Source organism: Adiantum capillus-veneris, chromosome 28 (genome assembly GCF_014529385.1).
Source record: "Adiantum capillus-veneris isolate H3 chromosome 28, ASM1452938v2, whole genome shotgun sequence".
Taxonomy (NCBI): domain Eukaryota; kingdom Viridiplantae; phylum Streptophyta; class Polypodiopsida; order Polypodiales; family Pteridaceae; genus Adiantum; species Adiantum capillus-veneris.
This window is the reverse complement of record NC_140958.1, coordinates 11,612,926-11,639,209: the sequence shown is the minus strand read 5'-3', so window position 1 is coordinate 11,639,209 and position 26,284 is coordinate 11,612,926. Positions and strand designations below refer to the sequence as shown.

Here is a 26,284-nt window from a genome sequence, read left to right as displayed (position 1 = left end):
ATGGATCCTCTGAGGATGCAGCCAGGAATCAACGTCAATTCTTGGAAGACCTCCAAAATGCCCAAGATGAGTGGAATGATGCTAGTAACTTGTTACCTGCAATCCGAGCTAAATTGGATTCCGTCCGATAATGCCTTAAGCTTCAGTGATTCTCTTGAAGGCAGTGATCCAATTCTGGATTTGAAATACTCTCAACCACTTCAAGAATAGGTTTCATTGAAGCTCATTCAGAATCCGATTCCCTCCGCTACAATCCCAACTGTATCTAGGATGAGAGATTTTGTATCTAGATTTTTGTATCATCCCGTTGCACGTTCCTTGGGCTCCTTATGTAATTTTTTTGCTCTCTTAATACAATTCATGCACCGTTTTTTATTTTTTTTAAAACAATTAGGGAAGTCATAAGGTCGAGACAAACTGAGACCTAAATTTTGTGAGTATTCAATATTACAGAACACAAAATTTTACACATATAGTGTATATCTATACTATTATAAAAGGGGAGGGATTCCGCCCTACCCCCCCTACCCCCCCCCCCCCCGACACGTGGCGAGAGCTCCTTTCCCTGGCTGGTTCCAGCCAATGTGCAGTGTCGCCCTGCAACCCTACGCACTCAGTGAGACAGCACGCGAGAGAGGCGGCCAAAGGCCGCCAACCACACTAGTACATCTAAACTAACATAATATGGCGGATGGGAGTCCCCTTTACACGTGGCGCAAGCTGCGAGATGAAGGCTAAATTCCAAATTCCAAAAATAAGAGTCGCTCTTGGACACGCGATACAGTGGGAGAGAGAAAGAGAGAGAGGCCGCCGAAGGTGGTTGGCCGTACTATTATACACGATATGGAAGTGGAATTGTCTTGCATGTAGCGCTCCCATACCTGAGCAGACCACCTTACAAGTTGGACTCCTCCCATTGGTTTGGAGGAACTTTGACCCCGACTACGCGGATGTGCTCAGCAAGTTGCGCATGGTAAAATATTCTTGACTCTGAACAACTTTTAAATTGCAGTAATGTAATTTTGTATATTCACCAGAAGGGCTAAGTTATGAATTACATTTTTCTTTTGGTAGGGACACTTCCACCACAAATATAATCACATCGATGGCATGAATGTAGTGGGTGGTGGCAAGTAAGGTTCTCTGTCTATGTTTAGGTTTTGTGTAATTTATGTATCTGTGTCAACATGAGTGACATTTCCAGCCATCTTCGCACTGAGAGAGAGAGAGAGAGAGAGAGAGAGAGAGAGAGAGAGAGAGAGAGAGAGAGAGAGAGAAGAAAGAAAGAAAGAAAGATATATTAACGTCTCGAAAGAGCCAAAATGGCCCCTGAGACAAGAAACTATACATCTGGTAATACATCTCTCGTCTACTTAAACAGAAAAAAGATCTACTCAACATCATAGTGATGTTTGAGTCTACAAAGCTAAAACTAAGCTAAAACTGAGAATATGTACAAATACATGACTGATCCCATCCAAATCTGACCATCAACTTCTATCTCCCTGTCCTCTATCCCAGGATATCCCAGATGGGCAGATCCAATATAGAGAGGCCGCTGAAAGGTGGCACTCGTCTCCGATGTCGAGCGATGATGCCTCTGATTTGGTGCAAATGGCGGGGTCTGAGTCGAGGCCCGGGTGGTCGAGGACGCTGAAAGGTGGCACTCGTCTCCGATGTCGAGCGATGATGCCTCTGATTTGGTGCAAATGGCGGGGTCTGAGTCGAGGCCCGGGTGGTCGAGGACGGCGAGTACGACCCTGTGCAGTGTCCTGATCAAGACGGACTCCTCTAGGCCTCGATGGACGTGGTCCTGGGGGTGTGGTTGTATCCATAGCGAGAGAGAGAGAGAGAGAGAGAGAGAGAGAGAGAGAGAGAGAGAGAGAGAGAGAGAGAGAGAGAGAGAGAGAGAGAGAGAGAGAGAGAGAGAGATGAAATGAAATGAAATGAAATGTTATATTAACGTCTTCAAAAGGCCAGAATGACCTATGAGACCAAACTGATACAAAAGTGGTGAATCTGTTACAATGTTTGGGTACCTTAGTACTAAAGTACTAAGTGTGAAAAGTGTGAAAGTGTGAAAATAAATGTGAAAAACTAAATGCAAAGTATTAAATAAAATTCTTAGGAGCATTCTGGGTGTCTGGCTAGAATGCTTCTAATCCTTTGTTGTAGTCTCCTCCGGTGAAGTGTGCTTCTGCATCTCGGTCGTGGTCGTCTCGATTTCCTAAGCTCAATCGCCCTGTCAATGAGGGTGCCTTTAGTATGAATGTGGGTACTCCTTTGTGCTGGCTGCTGGCCTCTTGCTTCTCCTTCCACTCCTGCTTCTCTCGATCCGAAGAAATCTGTGATCTGCCTCTGAGGCTGTAGTGCTCTTTGTCTTCTCATTAGATTATCCCTGTGCCGATGTAGTTCCAGTAGGTACAAGCCTAAGCATCTTTGATCTTGGTATTGCATGACTCTATCTAGAGGTCCAAATCCTTCTTTAAATAGGCAATGGAAACGCCCACGTATCTCATAGTATACGGTGCAATGGCATATGTAGTGTAATTCTGTCTCCGGCTCCATTCCGTATAACTTGCACATTCTGCTCTAAGGTGGGATTCCCCTAAATCTGCCAAATTCAATTTTCAGCTGGTGTGAGGATGTATGAATCTGACCAATAGCACATCTCAAACCATGATACAGGTGGGTATCCATGTAGCTCGGGCGAATTACAAATCCATCTTCAGATAGCCGTAGGAAGTTTTCTCGTGCCCAATTCTTGTGAAGGGTCTACCCATGTCCTCTTAGTATCCAACTGTATAAGATCCTGACGGATGATTTTATTAATCTCCGTTCGTGTAATTGCCAGTGATGGAGACTCAAGAGAGTATTGGAAGGGGGGTAATCTTTCCATACTGAACTCGTGTCTCTGAAACCACGAGGACAATTGCGCATACCAGCATGATGTATCTCCTTTCATTGCTAATTGTCGAGAGGATTCGTGTCACCAGCCAGTGGCAATTCCATTTTTGTTTATTTTTCTCTTTCTCTGGGGAATTTCGTTTGTTTTACCTTTTGGAAACACCCCTCTGAAAATCTAAATGCCCTGCATTGCATAGCCAGTGTGGAACTGTTCAGAGAGAGTCCAGGCCGAAATTCCCATGAGGGACAGACTCAAGAGAGGTGAACAAATAGAAAAGGGCTCGCTACTGCTGCACGCTCCCCCCCTCTTGCGCCATCGCCTCCCCTCACCCCCCTTCTCTCTCTTGCCCTCGCGGTGCCATCAGCCCCCCTCGCGCTGCCCCCCCCCTCCCCCTTGCCCTCGCGCTGCATCCCCGATCCCCTCCCGCCTTGCGCTGTCTCCCCCTCCCAGCCCTGCCCGCCACCTGCTGCCCGCCGCCCTCCCCCCCTAGCTGCCCCCTAGCCCGCCCGTTGCCCCCCCCCCCCCCCCCCCCCCCCCCCCCCCCCCTTTGTCCGCATTATCCCCAAAGGTTTCTTTGCGCCTGGCTCTACAACATTTGTTCTTCGGACAAGTGTTCGGCGTCCTCGGTTGCAGATTGTTCTTCTCCGTCCGCCTCTTCGACTCAGTAGTAGACACAGATGGAGGCTCCAGCTCCGCCACAGAGGGACTCGCCTGAAGCCCCCTCGCCCGACCCCGCTGAGCCCACCATTCGACTTGCTCTTTCGCTGACAGAGCAAGCGAGCCTTGCCGCAGAGGTAGAGCGCTTGCAGGCGACTTCTGTCATCTGCAAGGTTCTCGGCACCCGTCGTAGCAGAGGAGAGCTGCGAGACCTTCTCCAGGCCCGCCTTCTCGCAGCATGTGATGGACCTAGCACATCAACCTTTTGCAAGGAACCAAACTTATGCACCACAACGAATTCAATCTTGGACCGCAAGATGTTTTATCAGCAGATCATTACAACCATGTTTGGTAGAGAATGACTGCAAGAGATAAACACCTCTTCTCTACCCTTTATCCTCCCTATGATTAATCATGAAGTGTCTTTTGATGTAGTTATTTTCATCCTTGTATAGTATGTTTTCCATCCACCGAGCACCCATGTATTGAATCTCTATTAAAAAAAAAATTAAAAAAAAGTCTAAGTCGAGTTAATTTTCTCACTCTCACAATGGCAAGTGTAGCATTTCCAACATTTACTGGTAAGGTGGGTGAGGATGCTGCAGACTTTCTAGACAACTTGGAAATAGCATGTGTCATCTCTGCGAGAGATGATGATGCTTCGCGCTTGCGCATCTTCCCACTTCTAATGAAGGTGGAGGCAAGATCATGGTACAATGCCTTGGCACAAGCAACCAAGGAACGGTGGGACTTATTAAGAGCAGCCTTTGTCAAGCGTTTTGGAGAGGGCACAACATCAGAGAAGCTATGGCAATTGTTGACAGAGTTGAAGCAGGGCAGTATGCTAGAATACGCATCATATGAGTCAAAGTTTGTAGATTTATGGGGGCGATGGGTTGCATCGCTAAGAGAGGATGAGGGGGCACCTGATTTCCTAAAGAAGGATCGGTTTGTGGCTGGGTTATGGCCAACTCTTAAAGAGAAGGTGAAGGAAAGGTTTCCTGCTACGTATGAGCTAGCAGGTTGAAGTGGCCCGCCTTAAAGACAAGAAGTTGCGTCTTCAAGCCAGGAATATCGATGAAGAGGAAGCCGTTAGGACCCGACCACCTCTAGCACCACCTATTATTTTCTCTTTTACCAAAAATATTTCCTATTATATAAGTTACTTTTGATTTTTTCTTCCCTTTTTCACAAACGTTTTAGTCTTTATTAAATAAATAAGACTTATGCTAATCAATCACGATGTAGCATAAATAAGTAAGCTTTCTTTGTTGATCTCTCTTTTGACCTTAAATATTAAATATATATATTCTAGATTACATTATATATTTTAGTATTTTCTAATATAATTTTCATGTATGTATATTATTCCACCCTACCAAATATTTTATTCACTAGTTTTCATTTTTAAACCTCAACCCCACTTTCAAATTTCAATAATACCTTCATTTAGATGATTGCCACTCTTTTCAAAACTCTAGGTCGTGTTTTCATACACATGAAGGAGCTTACACTTGAAGGCAAGAGAGAAGTCCACTCAAAGGGGACCACCAAAAGACCTTTGCAGCCACAAATAATACATTATTTGGCTGAATTTTTTAAGTAAAGAAGAACCCCGAATCTGAAGGAGCGTTCAACATAAAAGATGTAGCTCGTGATCTCAACTTTTAGCTCAATTTTTTTCAGAATTTTTGGAGTTATGAACACGGAGATATGATTTTTATAGTGGACCCCAGTTTTCTCGTGTAATGGTGACACAGGCCATCCCCAATTTTCTTCCCTCTAGAATGGCTATGGTTCTACAAGTCTTCAAGCATGATTACAAGAGACAAGGCTCTTTTAATGAGGTCTTGGCAAGTCTAGAGTGATTCTATCACCATTTTTGGAGGATCCATCCTCATCAACAACTATCCACCTTTGACAATCTCTCTTGTAAATTTCTTACCTCTCTCTTCTCTCCCTAATAAGCTTATGTCTAGCTAAAGCTATACTATTGTAAATGTCTCCTGTCCTCTACATCTTACCCACATTCTCTCATCTTCTCTCTCTATTGACTCTGGTATTTTAAATAATGAGGAGACAAGATGGGAGCCACAGTCACATGCACCCCATTTTCCTAGTCACCAAAGTGGGACACCCACCTCAAATAGAAATATTGCTAAATCCTCCCCTCCTTCCCTATATAAGGAGGCCATGAGATCTCACTAAGGGGGAGAACACACACACACACACACACCTATCCATACACACTCTTGTGCTACATGCTTGTAGCATGAACCCTAATCACATAATCACAACACCATCACCATGCACAAAAGATGAGCACCACACCTCCACACCACTTGTAATTAAGGGTTGAAGGCACAATTTCAAGAAGAAGAAGGGTGGACACACTCATGATATTCCTCGCCATCAACTCCCATCTCTCCATTCTGCCTCCTACGATCTTGTTCCCTTCTCATTTTCCTGCCATACGCTACCTATTGTATTCATCTTTTGCAAGCAATCAACACACTCCATCTTGGTGCCATACTTTGTGTCGCTTTGGATACATCTCATTGTGAGTATGGTTTATGCTTGTTCCTTGCCATTTTTTTTCCTGCTTATGTTCAGGTGTGCGGATTCGCCACCATACACACACACTCTCTCTTCCTCTCATATTCCTATCATCTTTCTACTTCCATCTTGAGGTGTGCGGATTCGCCACCTTTTGTATGAGAAGTGAGCATACTTGCATGTATCCCTGACCTCGTTATCTTCCTTACTACATGCACGAGTAGCGAGCCCATTCTCACTCACTCACCACTCCTCTCACCTTATTCTCTGACCACCCCATTCCACATTTGGGTGTGGATCTTGAAATTGTTTTCCATGGCATGTTTCATTGTGTATATGTATGCTTCCTAGCCGCATATCTTGCTAGGTGGTGCCCCTATTGTGTATCCCCCATGATGAGGCCATTGTGCATAGTCTTGGTGTAGAGGCCACCGGGTCTATTTTTTTCACTTCCGCCTCTCAACACCATTGCGGAAAATTTTGATCCAAGAACATCATGAAGTCCTTTTTGCTGCTCATCCAGGCATCAACAAGACATACAGATTGTTATCTGCAACATATTTTTGGCCACAAATGCAGCAAGATGTTATCAAATTTGTCAAAGCTTGTCATTCCTGTCAAACAATGAAGGCTTCTCGACAACTTCCTCAAGGGTTACTTCATCCTTTGCCCGTACCTCAAGAAAGATGGGAAAGTGTCAGCATGGATTTTATCACTACATTGCCTCGTTCTCAAAAAGGCAATGCATAGATTCTCGTAGTGGTGGATCGGTTTTCAAAGATGACACACTTTATTCCTTGCAAGAAAGCTGCCTCGGCACCATACGTTGCGCAATTGTTTGTGCAACACATTTTCAGATTACATGGATTACCAAAGTCTATTGTTTAAGACAGAGATCCAAAATTCACAGGGCATTTTTGGACATCCCTTTGCAAATCCCTTGGTACAAATTTGTTATTCAGCTCAGCATACCATCCTCAAACTGATGGGCAGACAGAAAGAGTGAATCAAATTTTGAAAGAAATGCTTCGACATTACATACAAATTCGATTGGGATCATGGGAAGAGAATTTGCCACTTGTAGAGTTCGCATACAATAACTCTATCCATTCAGTAACTGGCATGACTCCATTCCAAGCAGCTTATGGGCATACTCCTCTTATATCGACAAACTTTGTTCTTCAACACAAAGTAGCTCTAGCAGATCAGTTGGTTCAAGAAATGCAAGATGTACTTATTCAAGTACGTGACAAGTTGGTTCATGTCCAACAAAAGTACCAGAAGCAAGCCAATAAACATCGACGACATGCAGATTTCCAAGAGGGAGATTTGGTTTTATTATATGTAGCACCTCATCGCTACAAAACTGTGAAATCGGTCTTTCCAAAGTTGCGCCCTCACTTCTATGGACCTTTCAAAATAATCAAGAAGTACTCAGTTGTCAGTTACAAGTTGGAACTTCCACTCTCATGGGGAAAACTTCATCCAACTTTCCACATTTCTTGGCTCAAACAATACATACAAGGAGATTCGCCAATTCCAGACTTATCTTCTTATGTGCCAGAAACTGAAGATGAACACATAATTCTTGTTCCAGAAAAGATTCTTGATGTGAGACAAAAAGAAACAAGACGAAAGATCACAACAGAATTTCTTGTCAAGTGGATGGATCTTGATGAGTTAGACTCAACTTGGCAGACGGATGAAGATATGCAGCAGTACCCAAGCCTCCTTCAAGAATTCTTTGAAAAGCAGAAGACTTTCATCTGAACACAGGGTTTTAAAGTAAATGGGAGGGAATGTCACAATTGTGACTTGTTACACTCTTCTTGATTCATTACAGATGCAGATGCGAAGTGTGACTAACCCAGGAGGACTCCTGTTCTCGAATGGTCACACCCCTCCGCCCAAAAGACAAACCTCTTCGCCAAAAGCCACACTCCTTCGACGACTGGTCACACCCCTTCGCTCTACGGGTGCGACTCTTCGCCTAATGGTTGCAGCTCTTCACCGAAAGGATGTGTCTTTACGTCTAAAGTCATGTCTCTTCACCAGGAGACGTGCCTTTTTATTTATGTCTCTTCGTCTCCTATATAAGGAGCCCTTGTATCACACTTTCAATCAATCAAACACAGAGTCTTCTAAGTCTTATTCTAAGTTCAGTTTCAGTTTCTTAAGTCTTAATCATGAGTTTAAAGTGGTTGACTATCGGGCCGAGAAAGCGACAAATGAAGGGCACAGAGATTTTACTTCATGGACTTTAGTTTCTTTGCTTGATTTTTTGGAGAGAACTGAATAATGATTGAAGGTCGCATATGTTTTGACCTGAATGAAGAACGCCACAATTTTTTTTTACACTCATGCTGATTGCTTTTCAGAGGAACTGCCAGGTGAGTTGCCACCAGCTTGTCCTGAGGATCATACTATTGATCTGATACCTTGAAGCACATCACCGAACCGGCCACCTTACCGTGTGAGCGGAGCCCAGAGAAACACTTTTTTTTTTGGGACACATTGTCTCAGCAGCAGGAGTGCAGATGGACCCGACCAAGATAGAGACTATCCGTGATTGGTCCAATTTGAAGAAAAGTCCATGAAGCTAGAAGCTTCTTGGGCTTATGTTCTTACTACCGGCTGTTCATCAGAAAGTTTGCAGAGGTTGCTTAGCCCTTTGCATTTGTTGACATAGAAAGGAGTCCTTTTCTCGTGGGGACCCACAGAGGTGACTCCCTTTCAGAATTTGACTACAGGACCAGTTTTGACTTTGCCGGATTTGCAAAAGCCGTTTGAAGTATATTGTGATACTTGTGGTCGTAGTCTAGGTGCGGTCTTAATGCAAGAAGGCCATGTCATTAAGTCAATCTAGGATAGGAAGTGATCTGGCACTTTTGTGAGTCTGTTTGTAGACCGTGCATGACCAGTCACTTAGATTAGATGCATATCCTCCGGTTGTACACAGCATGACCATCAGATTCCATCAGATCCCAACAAGAGCATTTTTTACAGTGCATAGACCTATTTTCCCTATTTTTGACATTTTTCACTTATTAGTTTAAGTGACTATTGTTGGAAAGTAGGTAGGGAAATTTTGTTAAGATAATATATAAGCAAACCAGAGTTAGCACTTTCTGGGAGACGAGGTAGCAGGAACCAATGTGTTCACACGCAACTTCTCAGCAGGACCCCAATATCTCTAGCATTTTTGCACCACAGCAAATGGGCTAGCGTTTTTGGATCAAGAACCTAGATCAGCCAGCATTTTTGCATATGCATCAGCCTGGCGACAGAACCACAGCAGATCAGCCCCAGGGTTAGCAGATTCCCACCACAGGATGACATTCAGCCCTAGCGTTTTTGCATCAGCCTGAGACCATCAACGTTCTACAGATCTTCGCGACAAGACCTCAGTTAACATCAGCGTTTTCAGTTTTCAACAGTCAATACCCGTCGTAGAACCCCCAAACCTCGCAGATCTCACCTTCCCGCAGTAGATTCTCATCGCACGGTCAGATCCCGCGTAGTTTGCAGATTCAGCCCAAAAAATGCAGATTTCAGCATCTGCGTTTTCAGCGCGTCGTCGTCGCATCGTCATCATCGACATCGTCACTGACATAGAGTCAGAATTCAGTAGATAAAGATATGTAGATTTCAACCCTTAGCATTTTCAGATTTCAGCCCGTCTCGTCGTCGTCTCATAGCGTCGACATCGTCGGCAAGTCCAAGCATTGTAGAGATTGTGCAATCAATAGTAGACCGCTCGCGCCATAGAGAGTGGGGCCTTCGGAGGAGGGTTTGACAACATCTCCGGTGTTGTATTCTCTTCTCTATCTCTCAGTCTCATGCACCTTCACTCACAGTGTCCATTCACTTTGTTTGTGTCCATTGCACTCTCTCATTAAAGAACGGAAGGCTCTTCCTTCCCTAAGAAAAAAGGAACCTTGAGCACAGTTCGGAGCATTCATCTTGAGCAAAGTTCAACATTCATTCCACTGCACCTAACATTGGTATCAGAGCTTTGGCAATGTTCTGTATCACTCAAGGAAAGAACCACAAGAACCACATAATTTTTTGCTTGTTGCGGTTGCATGTGACCCAAGTCCTCTTGGGCGTGTCGATTCCTAATCGTGTTTTTGAAGAGTGATAGGAAACCCAAGAAAGAAGGGCTTGTTCAGCCTCCCCTTGTGCCTCTTTTCACTCATTGAGAGCGGACCGTGCACTTAGCGGTCGTCCAATCGACGTGAGGTGGGAAAAAGCAACCTTGGTGTGAGCGCAAAGCCGCCAAGGGGTGCGCCTACGGAAATGAGCAAAACTCAGGTGAAGAGAAGATCCTTCTCTAACATAGATTGCAAGCGAAAGAAGAACCCAAGAACCTCAAGAACCTCAAGACCCCAAGAACCTCAAGAACTCGAGAACCTCAAGAAACAAAGACCCCCAAGAACCCAAGTTCCTCGTGAACTTAAGAACCCAAGACCACAATAACCCACAAGAACCCACGACTTCAGTGGATGGTCATCACTCGAAGCAGAATGGATACTTCGCTTGGAGGTGGTGAGCGTGGGAGTGGCGAAGAAGAGTTTTCCCTACCATGAGGTTTTTCCGACCCTTCCCCATCTACGCCAAAGATTGCACCAGATCCTATGGCAGCTTTCGACAAGATGATGATGGACAGGAAGTTAGAATGCGAAGCACGAAAACCAGAAAGAAAGGCCGACTTTGAGCGTGAACGCGAGCAAGCACGCTTGGAGGCCGTAGAAAGAGAATCAGTTATACAACGTGAACACGAAGAAAGAATGGCAGCCATAGAGCATGAGAACAATGAAAGGAAAGCCGCCTTGGTCCGATTCTTTTCTCAAGTGCAGGCACAGATGCAAGAGATATGGGAAAAGGAGACTCTCTCAGTCTCTTCTTCTCCAAAGCATGCCATGTAGGATTTGCATGATGATTTGAATGATAAGCATGATGAATTTCATGACAATGATAAGCATGATGATGAGTATGATGATTTGCATGATCAAGATGTGAATTGATCATGATGTGAATTCTCACAAGCATGATGATTTGCATGAAGATGATCTGATTGTTCACAAGGATGATGTGTTCGTTGATACTTTCTCTAGTGAAGCTAACCTCATTGCAGATTCGATCAATCACGAAGAACCGATCTTGGCTCTTGAGTCGAGGTCCACAAAACCCCCACAGGAAGATTTGATCAAACACGAAGAACCGATCTTGGCTCTTGAGTCTCGGTCCAAAAAACTCTTACAGGAAGTATTATGTGTTCGAATGATTAGTCAGCAAGCATTGTTCGAGTGTTTCATTCGTGATCGTTTCCTGTATTTTAGCCATCGTCTTTATGTGATCCCTTTTCATAGGCATGCCATATTGTACGTTGAGCACAATTCACTCCTGAATGAGCACGGATGTATGCGGATGATTCATGAAAAGATGAAATATTTGCATTCAAGGAATTTCCATTCCATGTCTCTTCCTTGGCATGACACAGTATCCGAAAGAGCACACAAAGGATTGAGCATCAAGCATAGGCGTTTCCATTGTGTTTTGCATAGCTCAGAAAGTCAAGATTCGACCCCATTGTTTGCGTGTGTTTGATGAACGGTTTGGCACTCCGTTTCTATGTTCATCTCCATTGCATGCACAGTTTTTTTGAAGGAATAGTATTTTTCCAGTCACTTTACATGGAATGGGTATGTTCATGTTTTTGTGTTGGAAGTGGTTTCAGGAATTTTCATCTTGGGAGATTCTTGAAGAAGGTAGATGCATGACTATAGACGAAGTTGAAGCATCAAAGGAGGCACAAAAGACTTTGTGTCGCTTTCGGCGCGGCTCAAAGAAGCAAGCATTGCACACCTTTCTGAAGTTCAAGTATCGCATGACCCATGCATTAGAGTGGGCCGACGAAGAGTCCTTTCCATGATTCCAGACACTGTTGGCGATCTCCCTCGACGCCATACAGTTCGGTACCAGTACCTCACTTTGAAAAGGAGGGGATGTCACGTGACACATCCAACCATATGTGTCCTTGGACAAGCTACAACAAGACCAGGGTTCAATTCAGTCAAGTCACTCTAGGATAGGAAGTGATCTGGCACTTTTGTGAGTCTGTTTGCAGACCGTGCATGACCAGTCACTTAGATTAGATTCATATCCTCCGGTTGCACACATCATGACCATCAAATTCCCATCAGATCCCATCAAGAGCATTTTTACAGTGCATAGACCTATTTTTCCTATTTTTGACATTTTTCACTTATTATTTTGAATGACTTTTGTTGGAAAGTAGGTAGGGCAATTTTGCTAAGATAATATATAAGCAAACCAAAGTTAGCACTTTGTGGCAGAAGAGGCAGCAGGAACCAATGTGTTCACAGACAACTTCTCAGCAGGACCCCAAGATCCCTAGCATTTTTGCACCATAGCGGATGGGCTAGCGTTTTTGCATCCAGAACCAAGATCAGCCAGCGTTTTTGCATCTGCATCAGCCTGGCGACAGAAGAACAACAGATCAGCCCCAGCGTTAGCAGATTTCCACCGTAGGATGACATTCAGCCCTAGCGTTTTTGCATCAGTGTGAGACTAACGTTTTGCAGATCTTCGCGACAAGACCTCATTTAGAATCCTCGTTTTCAATTTTTAGCAGTCTGTACCCGTAGTAGAATCCCCGAACCTCGCAGATCTCACCTTCCCGCAGCAGATCCTCGCCACACGGTCAGATCCTACATAGTTTGCAGATTCAGCCCGAAAAATGTAGATTTCAGGATCTACGCTTTCAGCGCGTTGTCGTCGCATCGTCGTCACCGACATCATCACCGACATAGAGTCAGAATGCAACAGATAAAGATTTGCAGATTTCAGCCCTTAGTATTTTCAGATTTCAGCCCGTCTCATCGTCGTCTCATCGTGGGCAAGTCCAAGAATTGTAGAGATTGTGCAATCAATAATAGACCGCTGTCGCCATAGAGAGTGGGGCCTTCGGAGGAGGGTTTGACAACATCTCTAGTGTCGTATTCTCTTCTCTATCTCTCAGTGTCACCAGGAGGTGTATTTTTCTTGTTGCCTTCCGTAAATAAGTACTATATATTTTTATTTATTTTTATTTCTACTTGTTTCCCTGGAACCCTTGAAAAGGTGCAAGTGGACATTGCATGGCCAGTGTGAAACGGCTGCGGTCGAATAGGTTTCTCACATCGGGAGTCTGAGTCGGTCAATCTGGGACTGGTCGGGCCAGTTAGCACTGAATTCTGATGAGTATTGAAGCCTGTGTGCATCAAATGAAGTCTGGGCCACTTGAAAAGTCACTTATAACTTTATAAGTCAGTGGGAACTAGGGAATTAACTCAAAGTGGCAAATTGGACACTTGGCAGGAGGAGAGCTGCCTGCAGGACACCTCAGCAAGAGGAGGCGCCCAAGAGAGAGAGGGGGCTGATTTTTTACTCATAAGTGACCTACAGTGTGTGTGTGAGTAGTGGGTGCATGTCTACAGCTTTAATGGAAAGCTTGCCTTCTCCTCTGTCTCATGTAGCACGATGACTTGCTCTCGTGCATCTCTCTCTCCCCCTTTGGCACATATGGTAATGCCCCACTAGTTGGGCTACTCAGATGAATATGTACAGTTCTGGGGGTTTATGCGCATTTGCCAAGTCAAGAGCCTTCTGAACAGGAATCGGATTAGCTAATTGCTAATCCCTCACAGGTACGCACAGTTCCATCTCAAAAGATTGCGAGTTCGAAGAGTTTTCTAGCGTGGAAACTCATCCGATTCACAGGGGAACTGTCCCATTGTGTGCGAGAGCCCTTGGGACACGCGTGGGCGTGTTCGCTCCGCTAAAAACGATCCGAAACAGGGAATTACAGCCTGTTGCGTTTTTCTGCAGGTTTAGGGTTTCGCGCCTAAACTGCAAGGGAACACTAGGGGAGCCGCGTGAGAGCCTTGGGATGCGTGTACAGGATTTTGGGCACCTGACAGTGAAAAACAGAGAATTACAGCCCGCTGTATTTCTGTGACAGCTCACCAGAAAGCTTCCAGATAGCGAGGGAATCTGCCCTAGACAGGTACTTTTGACCTACAGGGGTTTTTGCGCCGTTATGTTGCCGAAATCAGGTCGAAAACTTGTGTTTTCAGCCCTTGCCAGGTTTGGACAGCTTTGTGAAAGCTTGTGCTTAGTGGTCGGATCGTCTACCTTAAATCAATAAAGAAATACCGAAAGGGGTGCCAGTCTTTGGGGCCTACAAGGTGTCAGTCTCGTGTGCGCAGTGACATTCTAGTCGCTGGACGCAACTGTGTTCCTCTTTCCTTCTTAGTGCTCTGTGTAAAGTTAACAGGTAATTGAAATAGTACCGCCCTCTACGTTGTACAGGCCGGTTATATGGTTCTATTGCCGGGATAGTCACTTTTTCTTCAAAAAGTGCATCGTGGATTGTTGTGGGTGAAAGCAAAACACAGAGCTTGTCGTTATGGCAGAGAAGAGAGACCAAGTACCTGAAGAGGGATCTTCCTCACATGACACAGAGAAAGTTCCTTCAACTCTTCAAGTTGTTTAGAGCTCAACTGCGTTGCTGCATGGACATGTTTCAGCAGTTGGCTAGCAACCCAAGGATGCAACAGTTCTTACAGGCTCCGACACAGGGTTTTCAGCCTCCTACACAAGGCATGACTGAGCCGTTGCAGGAAAAGGAGATTTCCAATGCGCAAAGGACTCATGATGCTCGAGGGAAAGCCCATGTGGTTGAGCAACTAGCGGTGTCCAATGATCCAAAGAAACTTGCTTTAGCTGGACAGGAACCGTTTGTGAATGGTCAAGGGAGTAATGAACAGGCTATGCGTCAGACCCTTCCATTACCTAATACTTTTCCTGGTTATTTTGGAGGTGGTTCAGTGTTTCAAGCTATGGCTGGACCTTCCACAGGTTATATGCCAAGGAATGTGTTCGGGACAATGCAAACAGGCATGGGTAACCCTATGTACGCGAACATGGGTGTCCAACCAGGTTTTCAGGGTGCCTATGGCCAGTTTCGAGTGCCTGGAACACAGTTTGGTATGGCTGGTTTTTCGCAGCCATACGTACAAAATGCAGATACGACAGGTAAAACAGTTGATGCGAGTGCTGGAATGAATAATCATGGAGCACCACTATTACAGGCACCTGTTTATGATAATTTGGCTCCTTTGAGTCAGCCTCAGGATTACAAGGAAGGTGGGCAGGGAGTGAAGTTTGAAACTTTTAGAGGAACTGAGGACCAATTGAAGGCTTTGACTTTCATACAGCAGTTCGATGCAGCTTATGTTGGAGGAAACTTCACGGAATCTTCAAAGATACGCAAGCCCCAACAACGTGGGTCCAATTCAAACAGCTTTTTGCGCCTGCATGGTTGACAAACACTTTTGAAGTGGATGTGATGACAGAATGGCACGAGTTGAATTCTAAACAGTGTGCGAATCTAGAAGAGTACAATAAACAGTTTTGGGCCGCACTGTTGCCATTCACCTCTTACAGGTTTGTGCCATTGTCAGAACAGATTGAGAAGTACTATTGCGGATTGCTCAAGAAAATCAGGGACTACTGCACAAAGACTACTGTCATGAATATGTTTCAGTTGATAGAGAATGCAAGAGTGGCCAACAATCTATGGAAGGGAGATTCCGATGGATTTAGTAGCCACAAGAAACGGTCCCAGGGCAAACAGTTTTTAGCCAAGGGCAATGTTGCAACAAAGCCTTCTGAGCCTCCCGCAAAGAAGCCCTCCAACTAAAGAAGCTGATACGTCCAAGAAGCAGTTTAAATCTTCTTCAGGACGAGGACAAGGACAAAAAATGCATTTTTCTGGCAAAACCTTTAAAGAAAGGAAAGCTCTTAGGGAGGCCAAGAAATGCTACATTTGTGAACAGGAAGGACATTTTGCAAATGAATGCCCACATAAAAATTCACAGGATAAGGATGACAAGTCAGACCATAAAGGCAAGAAGCCAAAGCGAAGTGCAGGACTTGTTCCAGATTTGGTTGGAGACCAGCCAAACACAGATGCCACGGAGCTGTGTATAGCTTGGGGCAAAGTTAGAGACCAGACAGTGCTGGTTTTCTTTGATCCAGTAGCCCGTGCAAATTTCATATCGCCAGAATTGGCATCAAAATTGGGCATTCGTGCAGGGGAGATGGGTATGACAAGGGAAGCAGGTTTGGCATGCCCAAGTCATTCAGAGCCTGTTACTCCCATTTTGGGGAAGCTTCGTTTGCACATTCAGAGCTATGTGGATGCGGAAGAATTTTATATTATGTCACTTGAGGGTTGTGATGTGTTACTGGGCCCATATCCCATGGTGTTACAGGTTGCATGCTATGGTGGATACTTACAACAAAAAGATTACCCTTGTACATAGAGGAAAGACTCATGTCCTTGATGTAAAGCTTAAAGGCGACTCTGTTCGAGTTGTTTCTACTTCTGCTATTTCATCTGTAATAAAGAATCATGTTTCTGCGTACTTGATCTTTGCAAAAGAAGAACCTCAAGTTGTATCTAATTTGTCTACCTTAGATAAAGACAGGTCAACTTTTTTGAGTGGTTTCAGTGATTGTTTTTCGAACTCTTTGCCAGAGGAGTTACCTCCTGAGAGACCTGAGGATCATACCATAGATCTTGTGCCAGGTTCTAGTCCACTGAATAGACCACCATACAGGGTTAGTGCAGCCCAGCAGAAAGAGATTATGAGTCAGGTCAACGAGCTTTTAGAGAAGGGGTTCATCCCCTTTTTGTTCGCATGTACTCTTAGTGCAGAAGAAGGATGGTTCATGGCGCATGTGCATTGACTATCGCTCCTTGAATAAGAATACCATCAAGAACAGGTTCCCCATACCGATAATAGATGACATTCTTGATCGGCTTGAGGGAGCGTCATTATTTACAATGATAGACCTAAAGAGTGGCTACCATCAGATATGCATTAGGCCAGAAGATGTCTATAAGACTGCGTTCAGGATAACATTTGGTCTCTATGAGTTTCTTGTCATGCCATTTGGTCTCACAAATGCTCTTGCCACGTTTAATAGAATGATGGACATAATTTTTAGACCACATAGAAACTTCGTGGGTACCTTCTTTGATGACATGATTGTCTACTCAAAGTCTGAAGAGGAGCATAGGGATCACTTGACCGTAGTTTTCAATGAGCTACGCAAGAACAAGCTACTCATTAATGCGAACAAGAGTGAATTCTTTTTGGAAGAGATTCACTTCCTTGGGCAAAATGTTTCAAAGGATAGAGTACGCATGGATCCCGCCAAAGTGGAAGCAGTTAGGTCATGGCCAGACTTGAAGTCCATACATGGCATTCAAAGCTTTCTAGGCTTGTGTTCCTACTACAGGAGGTTCATCCAAAATTTTGCTGAGATTGCTTCTCCACTCCATGCACTGCAAGGAAAAGCAGTTACTTTTAAGTGGACATCCAAGGAAATTTTAGCCTTCAAACACTTAAAAGAGAAGCTGACTTCATATCCGGTAATCATTTTACCAGATCTTTCGAAACCTTTTGTGGTTTAGTGTGATGCATGTGGCCATAGTCTTGGTGTAGTTCTAATGCAGAATGGCAGAATAGTCGCATATGAGAGAAGAATTATTTTGAAGACTAAAAGGAACTTGCAAGTCTATGAGAAAGAATTGTTGGCAGTAATTCATGCTCTCACTAGTTGGAAACATTATCTGCTAGGGGCTGATTTTGTTGTCCAAACGGATCATCAAACCTTGCGATATTTTCTCACACAGACGAAGTTGTCTGAGAAGCACATGCGATGGGCAAACATCTTGTCAATGTTCCATTTTCAGATTGTGCATAAGCAAGGGAAAAAGAACGTGGTGGCTGATGCGTTGTCACGAAAGCTCCAAATTTTAGCAGTGTCAATTCCGTACCATTGTGAACTAGACGAAATGAAGACACAATATGTTGAAGATACAGATTTTGCAAGGATCTATGACCAGCTTATTGATGGGCAACATTATGAGAACTATATGCTTAAGAATGACTTTCTCATGATGCATGGAAAGTTATGCGTTATTAAACAGTTACGGCCAAAGATTTTGATGGAAAGTCATGCTCCACCTTATGCTAGGCATCGTGGAATTGATGCGACAGTGAAAGGGGTTGAGGCATTCTTCTATTGGCCAGCTTTGCGTCAAGATGTTGACACATTTGTAAGATCATGCTTAGTTTGCCAAAAAGTCAAATTTGACAGGCAAAAGCAACCGGGATTGTTGCAGCCATTGCCGATCCCTGATAGGCCATGGGAAAGCATAGCAATGGACTTTATCTTTGATCTTCCAAGGACGCAAACATGCAATGATGAGATTTGGACTATCATTTGTATGTCCAGTAAGCAGGCCCATTTCATTCCTGTGAGGAAGAAGATAAAGCCAGAACATATGGTCAAGATATTCATCAGCAATATCTTTAAATACCACAGGATGCCTCAGCCAATTGTCAGTGACAGGGATCCACATATGACGAGTCTTTTCTGGAAGGCATTGTTTGAGAACATGGGCACTACGCTAAAGTTCTCTTCTTCGTTTCATCCGCAAATTGATGGACAGTCAGAAGAGGCAAATTCTATTGTCCTGGACATGCTCAAATATTATGTGTCAGAGCACAAGGCAACTTGGGAACACCATCTCCCATTGGTTGAATATGCCTACAATAACACTGTGCATACGTCAACAGTAAGGCACCATTTGAGATAGTGGAAGGAGGGAAGAAAGTCCCGCCCATTTTGCAGACTAAGGACAAGATATTTGAGGCAGACAAGTATGTACAAGATGTGGATGAGACATACAGGAAGATAAAGATTGCTCTTGAGAAGACTTAGGCTAAGCAAAAGAAAGCTGCTGATCGTCACCGTCGTGAACTTGTATTTTCACTTGGTGATTGGGTGCTTTTGCGCTTTGAAAAGGCCAGGTTAAGGAAGGAAAGGCAAGGAACGTTTGTTTCCTAAGCTCAGTATGCGATATTATGGTCCTTTTCAGATTTCGAAAAAGATCAGCGATGTAGCTTATAGGTTGAAGCTACCAGAAGGCTAGAAAATACATAATGCTTTTCATGTCAGCCTTCTAAGACCCTTTGTTGGTGATATGCCAGAGAATATGCTTGATGAGGAACAACCCGAAGTGGAAGAATTGGATGAGATCCTTGTTCCTGAACAGATATTGGCACATAAAGAAAGAAAGGTTGGAGGAAAGGTTGCAAGACGCTATTTGGTGAAGTTCAAGAACTATCCATCATTGGATGCCAAATGGATGGAAGAGTCTGAATTGCTTGATTCACCTCAGCTATTGCAATTGTATCTTGAAGCCTTTCAGATGGAACCCACAGTGACTTGATGTAGCCTTTTTTTTGGAGCAAGGCAAGAGCATGGTTCATGATGCTGAACAGAGTAGTTAAGCAATTATATCTACTCTTTCCATACAGAATTTAGCTAGAGAAGTTTGTGCTCGAGAGTACACTAGAAGACTTCTATGCTTGATATATGTGTCGTAGCCAGGTTTGTGGGATTGTTTAATCGTCCAACGCTACATTTCCGGAAGCATGTATATCTTGGATTCCCATCATAGAATATATGTGCTATCAGGAGATATTCGCATGTATTATTGGCATGCAAGCGAGGTCGCTTGCAGTATTTCAAAGAGGGGTGTGTCACCAGGAGGTGTATTTTTCTTGTCGCCTCTCGTAAATAAGTACTATATATTTTTATTTCTACTTGTTTCCCCGGAACGCTTGAAAAGGTGCAAGTAGACATTGCATGGCCAGTGTGAAACGGCTGCGGCCGAATAGGTTTCTCACATCGGGAGTCTAGGTCGGTCAATCTGGGACTGGTCGGGCCAATTAGCACTGAATTCTGATGAGTATTGAAGCCTGTGTGCGCCAAATGAAGTCTGGGCCACTCGGAAAGTCACTTATAACTTTATAAGTCAGTGGGAACTAGGGAATTAACTCAAAGGGGCAAACTGGACACTTGGCAGGAGGAGAGCTGCCTCCGGGACACCTCAGCAAGAGGAGGCACCCAAGAGAGGGAGGGGGCTGATTTTTTACTCATAAGTGACCTACAGTGTGTGTGTGAGTAGTGGGTGCAGGTCTACAGCTTTAATGGAAAGCTTATCTTCTCCTCTGTCTCATGTAGCGCGATGACTTGCTCTCGTGCATCTCTCTCTCCCCTTTGGCACATATGGTAATGCCCCACTACTTGGGCTACTCAGATGAATATGTACAGTTATGGGCGTTTATGCACGTTTGCCAAGGCAAGAGCCTTCTGAACAGGAACCGGATTAGCTAATTGTTAATCCCCCACAGGTACGCACAGTTCCATCACGAAAGATTGCGAGTTCGGAGAGTTTTCTCGCCTGAAAACTTGTCCGATTCACAGGGGAACTGTCCCATTGTGTGCGGGAGCCCTTGGGACACACGTGGGCGTCTTCGCTCCACTAAAAAGAATCCGAAACAGGGAATTACAGCCTGCTGTGTTTTTTTGCAGGTTTAGGGTTCCACACCTAAACTGCAAGGGAACACCAAGGGAGCCTCGTGAGAGCCTTGGGATGTGTGTACAGGCTTTTGGGCACCCGACAGTGAAAAATAGAGAATTACAGCCCGCTGTATTTTCGTGACAGCTCACCACAAAGCTTCCAGATAGCGAGGGAATCCGCCCTAGACAGTTACTTTTGACCTACAAGGGTTTTTACACCGTTATGTTGCCGAAATCAAGTCGAAAACCTGTGTTTTCAGCCCTCGCCAGGTTTGGACAGCTTTGTGAAAGCTTGTGCTAAGTGGTCGGATCGTCTACCTTAAATTATTAAAGAAATACCGAAAGGGGCGTCCGTCTTTGGGGCCTACAGGGTGTCGGTCTCGTGTGCGCAGCGACATTCTAGTCGCTGGACGCAACTGTGTTCCTCTTTGCTTCTCAGTGCTCTGTGTAAAGTTAATAGGTAATTGAAATAGTACCGCCCTGTACGTTGTACAGGCCGGTTATACTTAGTCTCATGTACCTTCACTCATAGTGTCCATTCACTTTGTTTGTGTCCATTGCACTCTCTCATTAAAGAACGGAAGGCTCTTCCTTCCCTAAGAAAAAAGGACCCTTGAGCACAGTTCGGAGCACTCATCTTGGCAAAGTTCAACATTCATTCCGTTGCACCTAACAATCTGGTACAATGATCTAGAGGCAATGGACTTGCTGACGATGTTGACGACAATGATGACGACGACGAGATGGGCTGAAATCTGCAAATCTGCTAATTGCTGAATTTTGACACTGTGTCGGCGACGACGGCGATGGTGACGACGCGACGTTGATGCGTTGAAAACGTAGATGCTGAAATCTGCGATGAGCAGCTGAATCTGAAAATGCTGGCTGATCTGACGGTGCTGCGAGGACATGCTGCGGGTAGGTGAGATCTACGAGGTCTGGGGCTGATCTTGCGGAGTCTAAGTGTTGAAAATTGAAAATGCTAATGACTGGGGCTGAACTATCGCCGGGAATCTGCAAAATGCTAATGCTATCTGCAAAAACGCTAGGCCTGATTTGGTATCTGCAAAACACCAAGCTGAAACTGTAGCCAAAACGCTATTTGCTTCTTGTTGGCTGAAAAACGCTAGGTCTCATGCCGGTCTTGCTGAGAAGGTGCATTGCAAGTTGTTGGAACTTCTGCTGCTTCTTCTGCCAGAAAGCGCTAGCGCTAGGTTTCTTTTATAGAGCTTAACAAAATTTGCCCTATCCAGTTTCCCAACAAAGTCACTTATTAATAATAAGTGAAAAATCGATAAAATAAGGAAAATGGGTTCTGTGCACTGTAAAATGCTCATGCTGGGTATTGACTGTCATGCTGATGATCATGTTGTGTGAAACTAGAGGATATGCAACTACTCTAAGTGCCTGGACATGCACCACCTGCGCACAGGCTCACAAAGGTGCTAGAACACTTTCTAAGCCGACATGAACCCTGGACCTGAAGTAGCTTGTCCATATGCACATAGGGTTAGATGTGCACATGACAAGGTATCTGCGTCCAAACGTGCTCTTTGCATGCATCGTGACGCTCTGACTAAGGCTCATCTCACAAGAAATTACAGTAAAAGTCAGTAGCAACTGCACGCATATCCTCAGGCTTTGAAGCAACTGAGCTGTCGGGTCTCCTCAACTGGCTAACACTGGTATCCGAATGGCGTGACCCCACAGTCTCAAAAAACTCCCCAGTAACTCTGTCACTCACCTGGGTCCATTGAGATGCCGGTCAATGGAAGGTAAACTCATGGTGCCGCTCCTCAATGCTAGCCAGCTCCTACCTAGCATGTTGTATCTGCTCCTCCAACCAAGGACTGTTTGGATGCTGCTCCTGCATGCTCTGCAAGGAAACAATGCCCCATCGGAGACACTCTCCTCCTCCTTGGTTGCAGCCAAGTGAGTTGTAGACTCCTGGAGGAAGAAGCGGCTGAGCTCCGTTGATCCAGAGGCCACTCTACCAGCAGGGGAGTCTTACGTGTCCAAGATTTGTGTCCAAAGCGCCTCCACTCGCTCTCTAAGCTCTGGATCCAGCAAGATCCTCTAAGGGATGCGTAGCATCGCACTCCCCCTCCTCTGTCTGTCTGTCACAGTGAGAATCGCTGGCGCATGGTCAGAAAAAGTAGTCCTTGCCACATGTCATAGATGTGGTCACTGGCATAGAAGCTATCTATCCGACATAGATTCACTCCTCCTACTCTGCCGTTAGAGTAAGAGAAAGACAAGATGGAAGGGGGCCTCACAAAGCCTGAATGATGCCAAACACCAGGAACTCTCAAAGTCATACATAGGCACTCCCAAGAAGCTGCCAACTCAGCCCCGTGTACAGTAGCCTGGCAAACTCAAATCCTGTTAGAGGGATCCTCCAATATGTTGAAGTCTCCCCCAACACACCATTGCTCTACATGCGGCAAAGACTCTACAATATGAGACCAAAACTCTGCTCGTGCACTTGCCACATTGGGCGCTTATATGTTTAGGAAACGCTGGAAAATTTTCTCTTATAACTCACAGGTCATACTCATAATGTAATACATTAATGCAACACAATATGCTAGGTTTCTAGTTGTTATTGCTTTTGTGTGTGATGCTAGTAAGCCTATTTTTTCCCTATTTAAAGGGCATTTCTCTATGAAGAATCTACTCTTTTGCTCATTGAAAAAATGTTTTTTTTTCAAAAATTATTCAAATCATATTTTGTCCCATGGTAGGCCACTGATTGTATGACCTTGCTGATATTGCTAGATACATTTTTTTGCAGGATCTATTGGAGTTACATAACTTCCACATCATTGTAGCAGTCCAAAATCATAAAGATTATGTCACGATTTTGGACGAGATAGAAGCAAGATGGGCAGCTCGGGAAGAGCTGTATTTGCAAGTATACACACCAGGTTATGATATTGCTATTATTTCACACTTCCTTATGGTCATTACACCTCTTTTTCTTTCACACATGAGAAATTGTCAAACACTACTTTTGCTATATTTTATTTTTGTATGTAGGGTTGGTGCAGTTCCTCAGCTGGTGTCCCGTCCGGGTGCTCCTGGATTTGTGATTCTCGACGAGCAGTAGAATCCCCAAATGTAATTTCCTCTCTCTCTCTCTCTCTCTCTCTCTCTCTCTCTCTCTCTCTCTCTCTCTCTCTCTCTCTCTCTCTCTGGGCAAGATGATGGCTTCTCCACATAACAAAACACCCCCGAGGACGTTGAAGGCTACTTTCATGCTTACACACAAACGACTCATAGAGATGGAAAAAGAGATGAAAGAGTGGAAAGCGAAGATGGAAAGTTGGATGGAGGAAAAGGCAGGTTTCCTCCAAAAGCAAGCTAGCAAAGAGGAACAATGGAAAGCAGAGAAGGAGAACATGTGGGCTGAAATCGACGCGCTCAAAGGGGAGGAATCGGCGCTTAAAAGAGCTGGCTGAAGTTAAGACAAGAGAGGAACTCGAAGAAGGAAAATTCCAGCCCTCACTTATCGAAGAGCTCCAAGTCATCAAGGAGCAAGTGCAAACAATCAAAAAGCAACAATGGAGGTGATCACCAAGATGCAAAGAGAAGATGGATGAAGTGGACAAGTGGATAGAGGTTGCCAGGAAAGGAAAAGTCAAGGAGGCATCAACCCTTACACCAACCATCATCAACATGACACTACAGGAGGAACAACGAAGACGCTCACGTGTTGTACATGTGAGAGTTACTTGTCTAAAAGATCGAGATAAAGTCTGAGGAAGAAGTTAGGGATCTCATGGAGTTGATGGGAATAGATAAACCAACGAATACAAAGGCATGGAGAGTCGGTAAAAGAAGTAGAGGTGTTGGAGAGACATTGAAGAAACGTGCTCTCATTTTGCGCTTTTCCACTATTGAGCCGAAGAAAGAGTTTTTGAAGAGAAAACCTACATTAAAGAAGAATGGCATATTCGTTGGTGATTATCTCACTCTATCACAACTTGCCCACATGCAGGAAGTTATGCCAAAGGCATGGAGAGTCGGTAAAAGAAGTAGAGGTGTTGGAGAGACATTGAAGAAACGTGCTCTCATTTTGCGCTTTTCCACTATTGAGCCGAAGAAAGAGTTTTTGAAGAGAAAACCTACATTAAAGAAGAATGGCATATTCGTTGGTGATTATCTCACTCTATCACAACTTGCCCACATGCAGGAAGTTATGCCACACATTAGGGCAGCAAGGGAAAAAGGAAAGATAGCCTTCTATAGAAAAAGGAAGGTGGTCATACGCTCCACATGACAGTTGGAGACCTATGGGACCAAACTTAAAATAGTAATGTGGAATTGCAATGGGTCTTTCAAGCTTGATGTGGGTGCCTTTGAGGACAGATTTAGAGAAAGAGATATTATGTTCTATTCAAAGACTCACCACGCCCCGGGTTAGATGATGCTACATATGACTGGATATGGATGGGAGACGGCTCATCAAGTAGATGCAAGATCTCAGCATGGAAGTAGATGATCGAGGGGGGGGGGGGTTTAGGTAGAAGCTCTTTTCAGGAAAGATTTGCAGTTGCTTGTACATATTGTTAGGAGAGACGATAGTGCCAGATACATGTAGGTGAGATTGAAGGTTGACACAGACAGATTTCTCTACATTGCCATATGCTATTTTGCTCCAAGTGCATCAACCTATGCATCACCTAGAGGAGAGTCTCCTTTCTCTATGGTTCATGATGACATATAAGAGTTCTCTGGGGATGGGGACATCATTCTCTTGGAAGACTTCAACGCCTGAACAAGCTACCATCAGACAATCTTCTATGATACCTCGGAGGAGATGTTGAGAGAGTTGGATACCATAGACATGGGGCTGGATATCCCCTCACAGGATACAAAATGTATGGAGTATGAGAGATACTTGCTACATATGGGCACCGCACATGGGTTAGCTATACTTAATGGCTTACAGAGATTCCCAACAGCCCCCGGGTTTACTTGCTTCCCACATTGTCACGGAGCTAGCACGGTGCATTATATTATGGCTGCGCCGAGATTTCTTTCCCATATTGAGGACTTCACAGCTGGACCCAGCCCATTAACGTAGTAGTGGACCATGCCTTTTGAGAGTGGACATCTCCTTCCAGTTCACCATAGCTCAAAGGATATAAGCAAGAGGTCCTACAAGATATACTTTTACTTTGGACGGACTTTGTTTACATCGATGGGATTTATAGACGCCTATGCATAGAGAATCCAAGGCGACCTTTGGAGGAGCTCACCCATATTCTGACAGCGACTCTATGGGATGCGGCTAGGGAGGCCTCTATCCACGTACACAGCCCGAGCATAGACGCCGTTCTGGGACTATTCCCCGGAACAACTGGTATGATGAAGAGTGCAGAGATTTGAGAGCCCGACTACAAAGAGAGGTTTCTCTGGAAATCGTCACTCATAGACAGTCGTGCATTGCCTTCCGACGTTTAGTATGTCAGAAGAAGAGGGCCTTTCTAGCTAGCCTTGAGCAGGAGTTATACCAGCTTTTTTTGAGTCAGGATTCAGCCGAGGCTTGGCGTCTTTTTCATGAATGCTTTCCCGCTTTAGCTATTACTTCTCCAGAGGCGTGTAGCATCCCTATATACAGTGTCGGGGCATCACCACCAAGGC

The 26,284-nt window shown here is 44.6% G+C and overlaps 1 protein-coding gene across 1 annotated transcript; it reads left to right on the top strand.

Moving 5' to 3' along the window:
* On the top strand, positions 1-23,744 carry LOC147420061 (uncharacterized). The gene is made up of 5 exons (XM_086503998.1): positions 1-185; positions 871-973; positions 1,075-1,133; positions 23,414-23,560; positions 23,672-23,744. The coding sequence occupies exons 1-5, from the start codon at positions 1-3 to the stop codon at positions 23,742-23,744; spliced, it is 567 nt and encodes a 188-aa protein (XP_086360124.1).
* The last annotated feature ends 2,540 nt before the right edge of the window (positions 23,745-26,284 follow it).

What these genes read in the sequence shown, in the direction of transcription:
- LOC147420061 (XM_086503998.1), top strand. Translation starts at nt 1, where the DNA reads ATGGATCCTCTGAGGATGCAGCCAGGAATCAACGTCAATTCTTGGAAG. An exon ending in GATCCAATTCTGGATTTGAA is followed by an intron (nt 186 to 870) that starts ATACTCTCAACC and finishes TCTTGCATGTAG; the next exon opens with CGCTCCCATACCTGAGCAGA. An exon ending in TATTTGCAAGTATACACACC is followed by an intron (nt 23,561 to 23,671) that starts AGGTTATGATAT and finishes TATTTTTGTATG; the next exon opens with TAGGGTTGGTGCAGTTCCTC.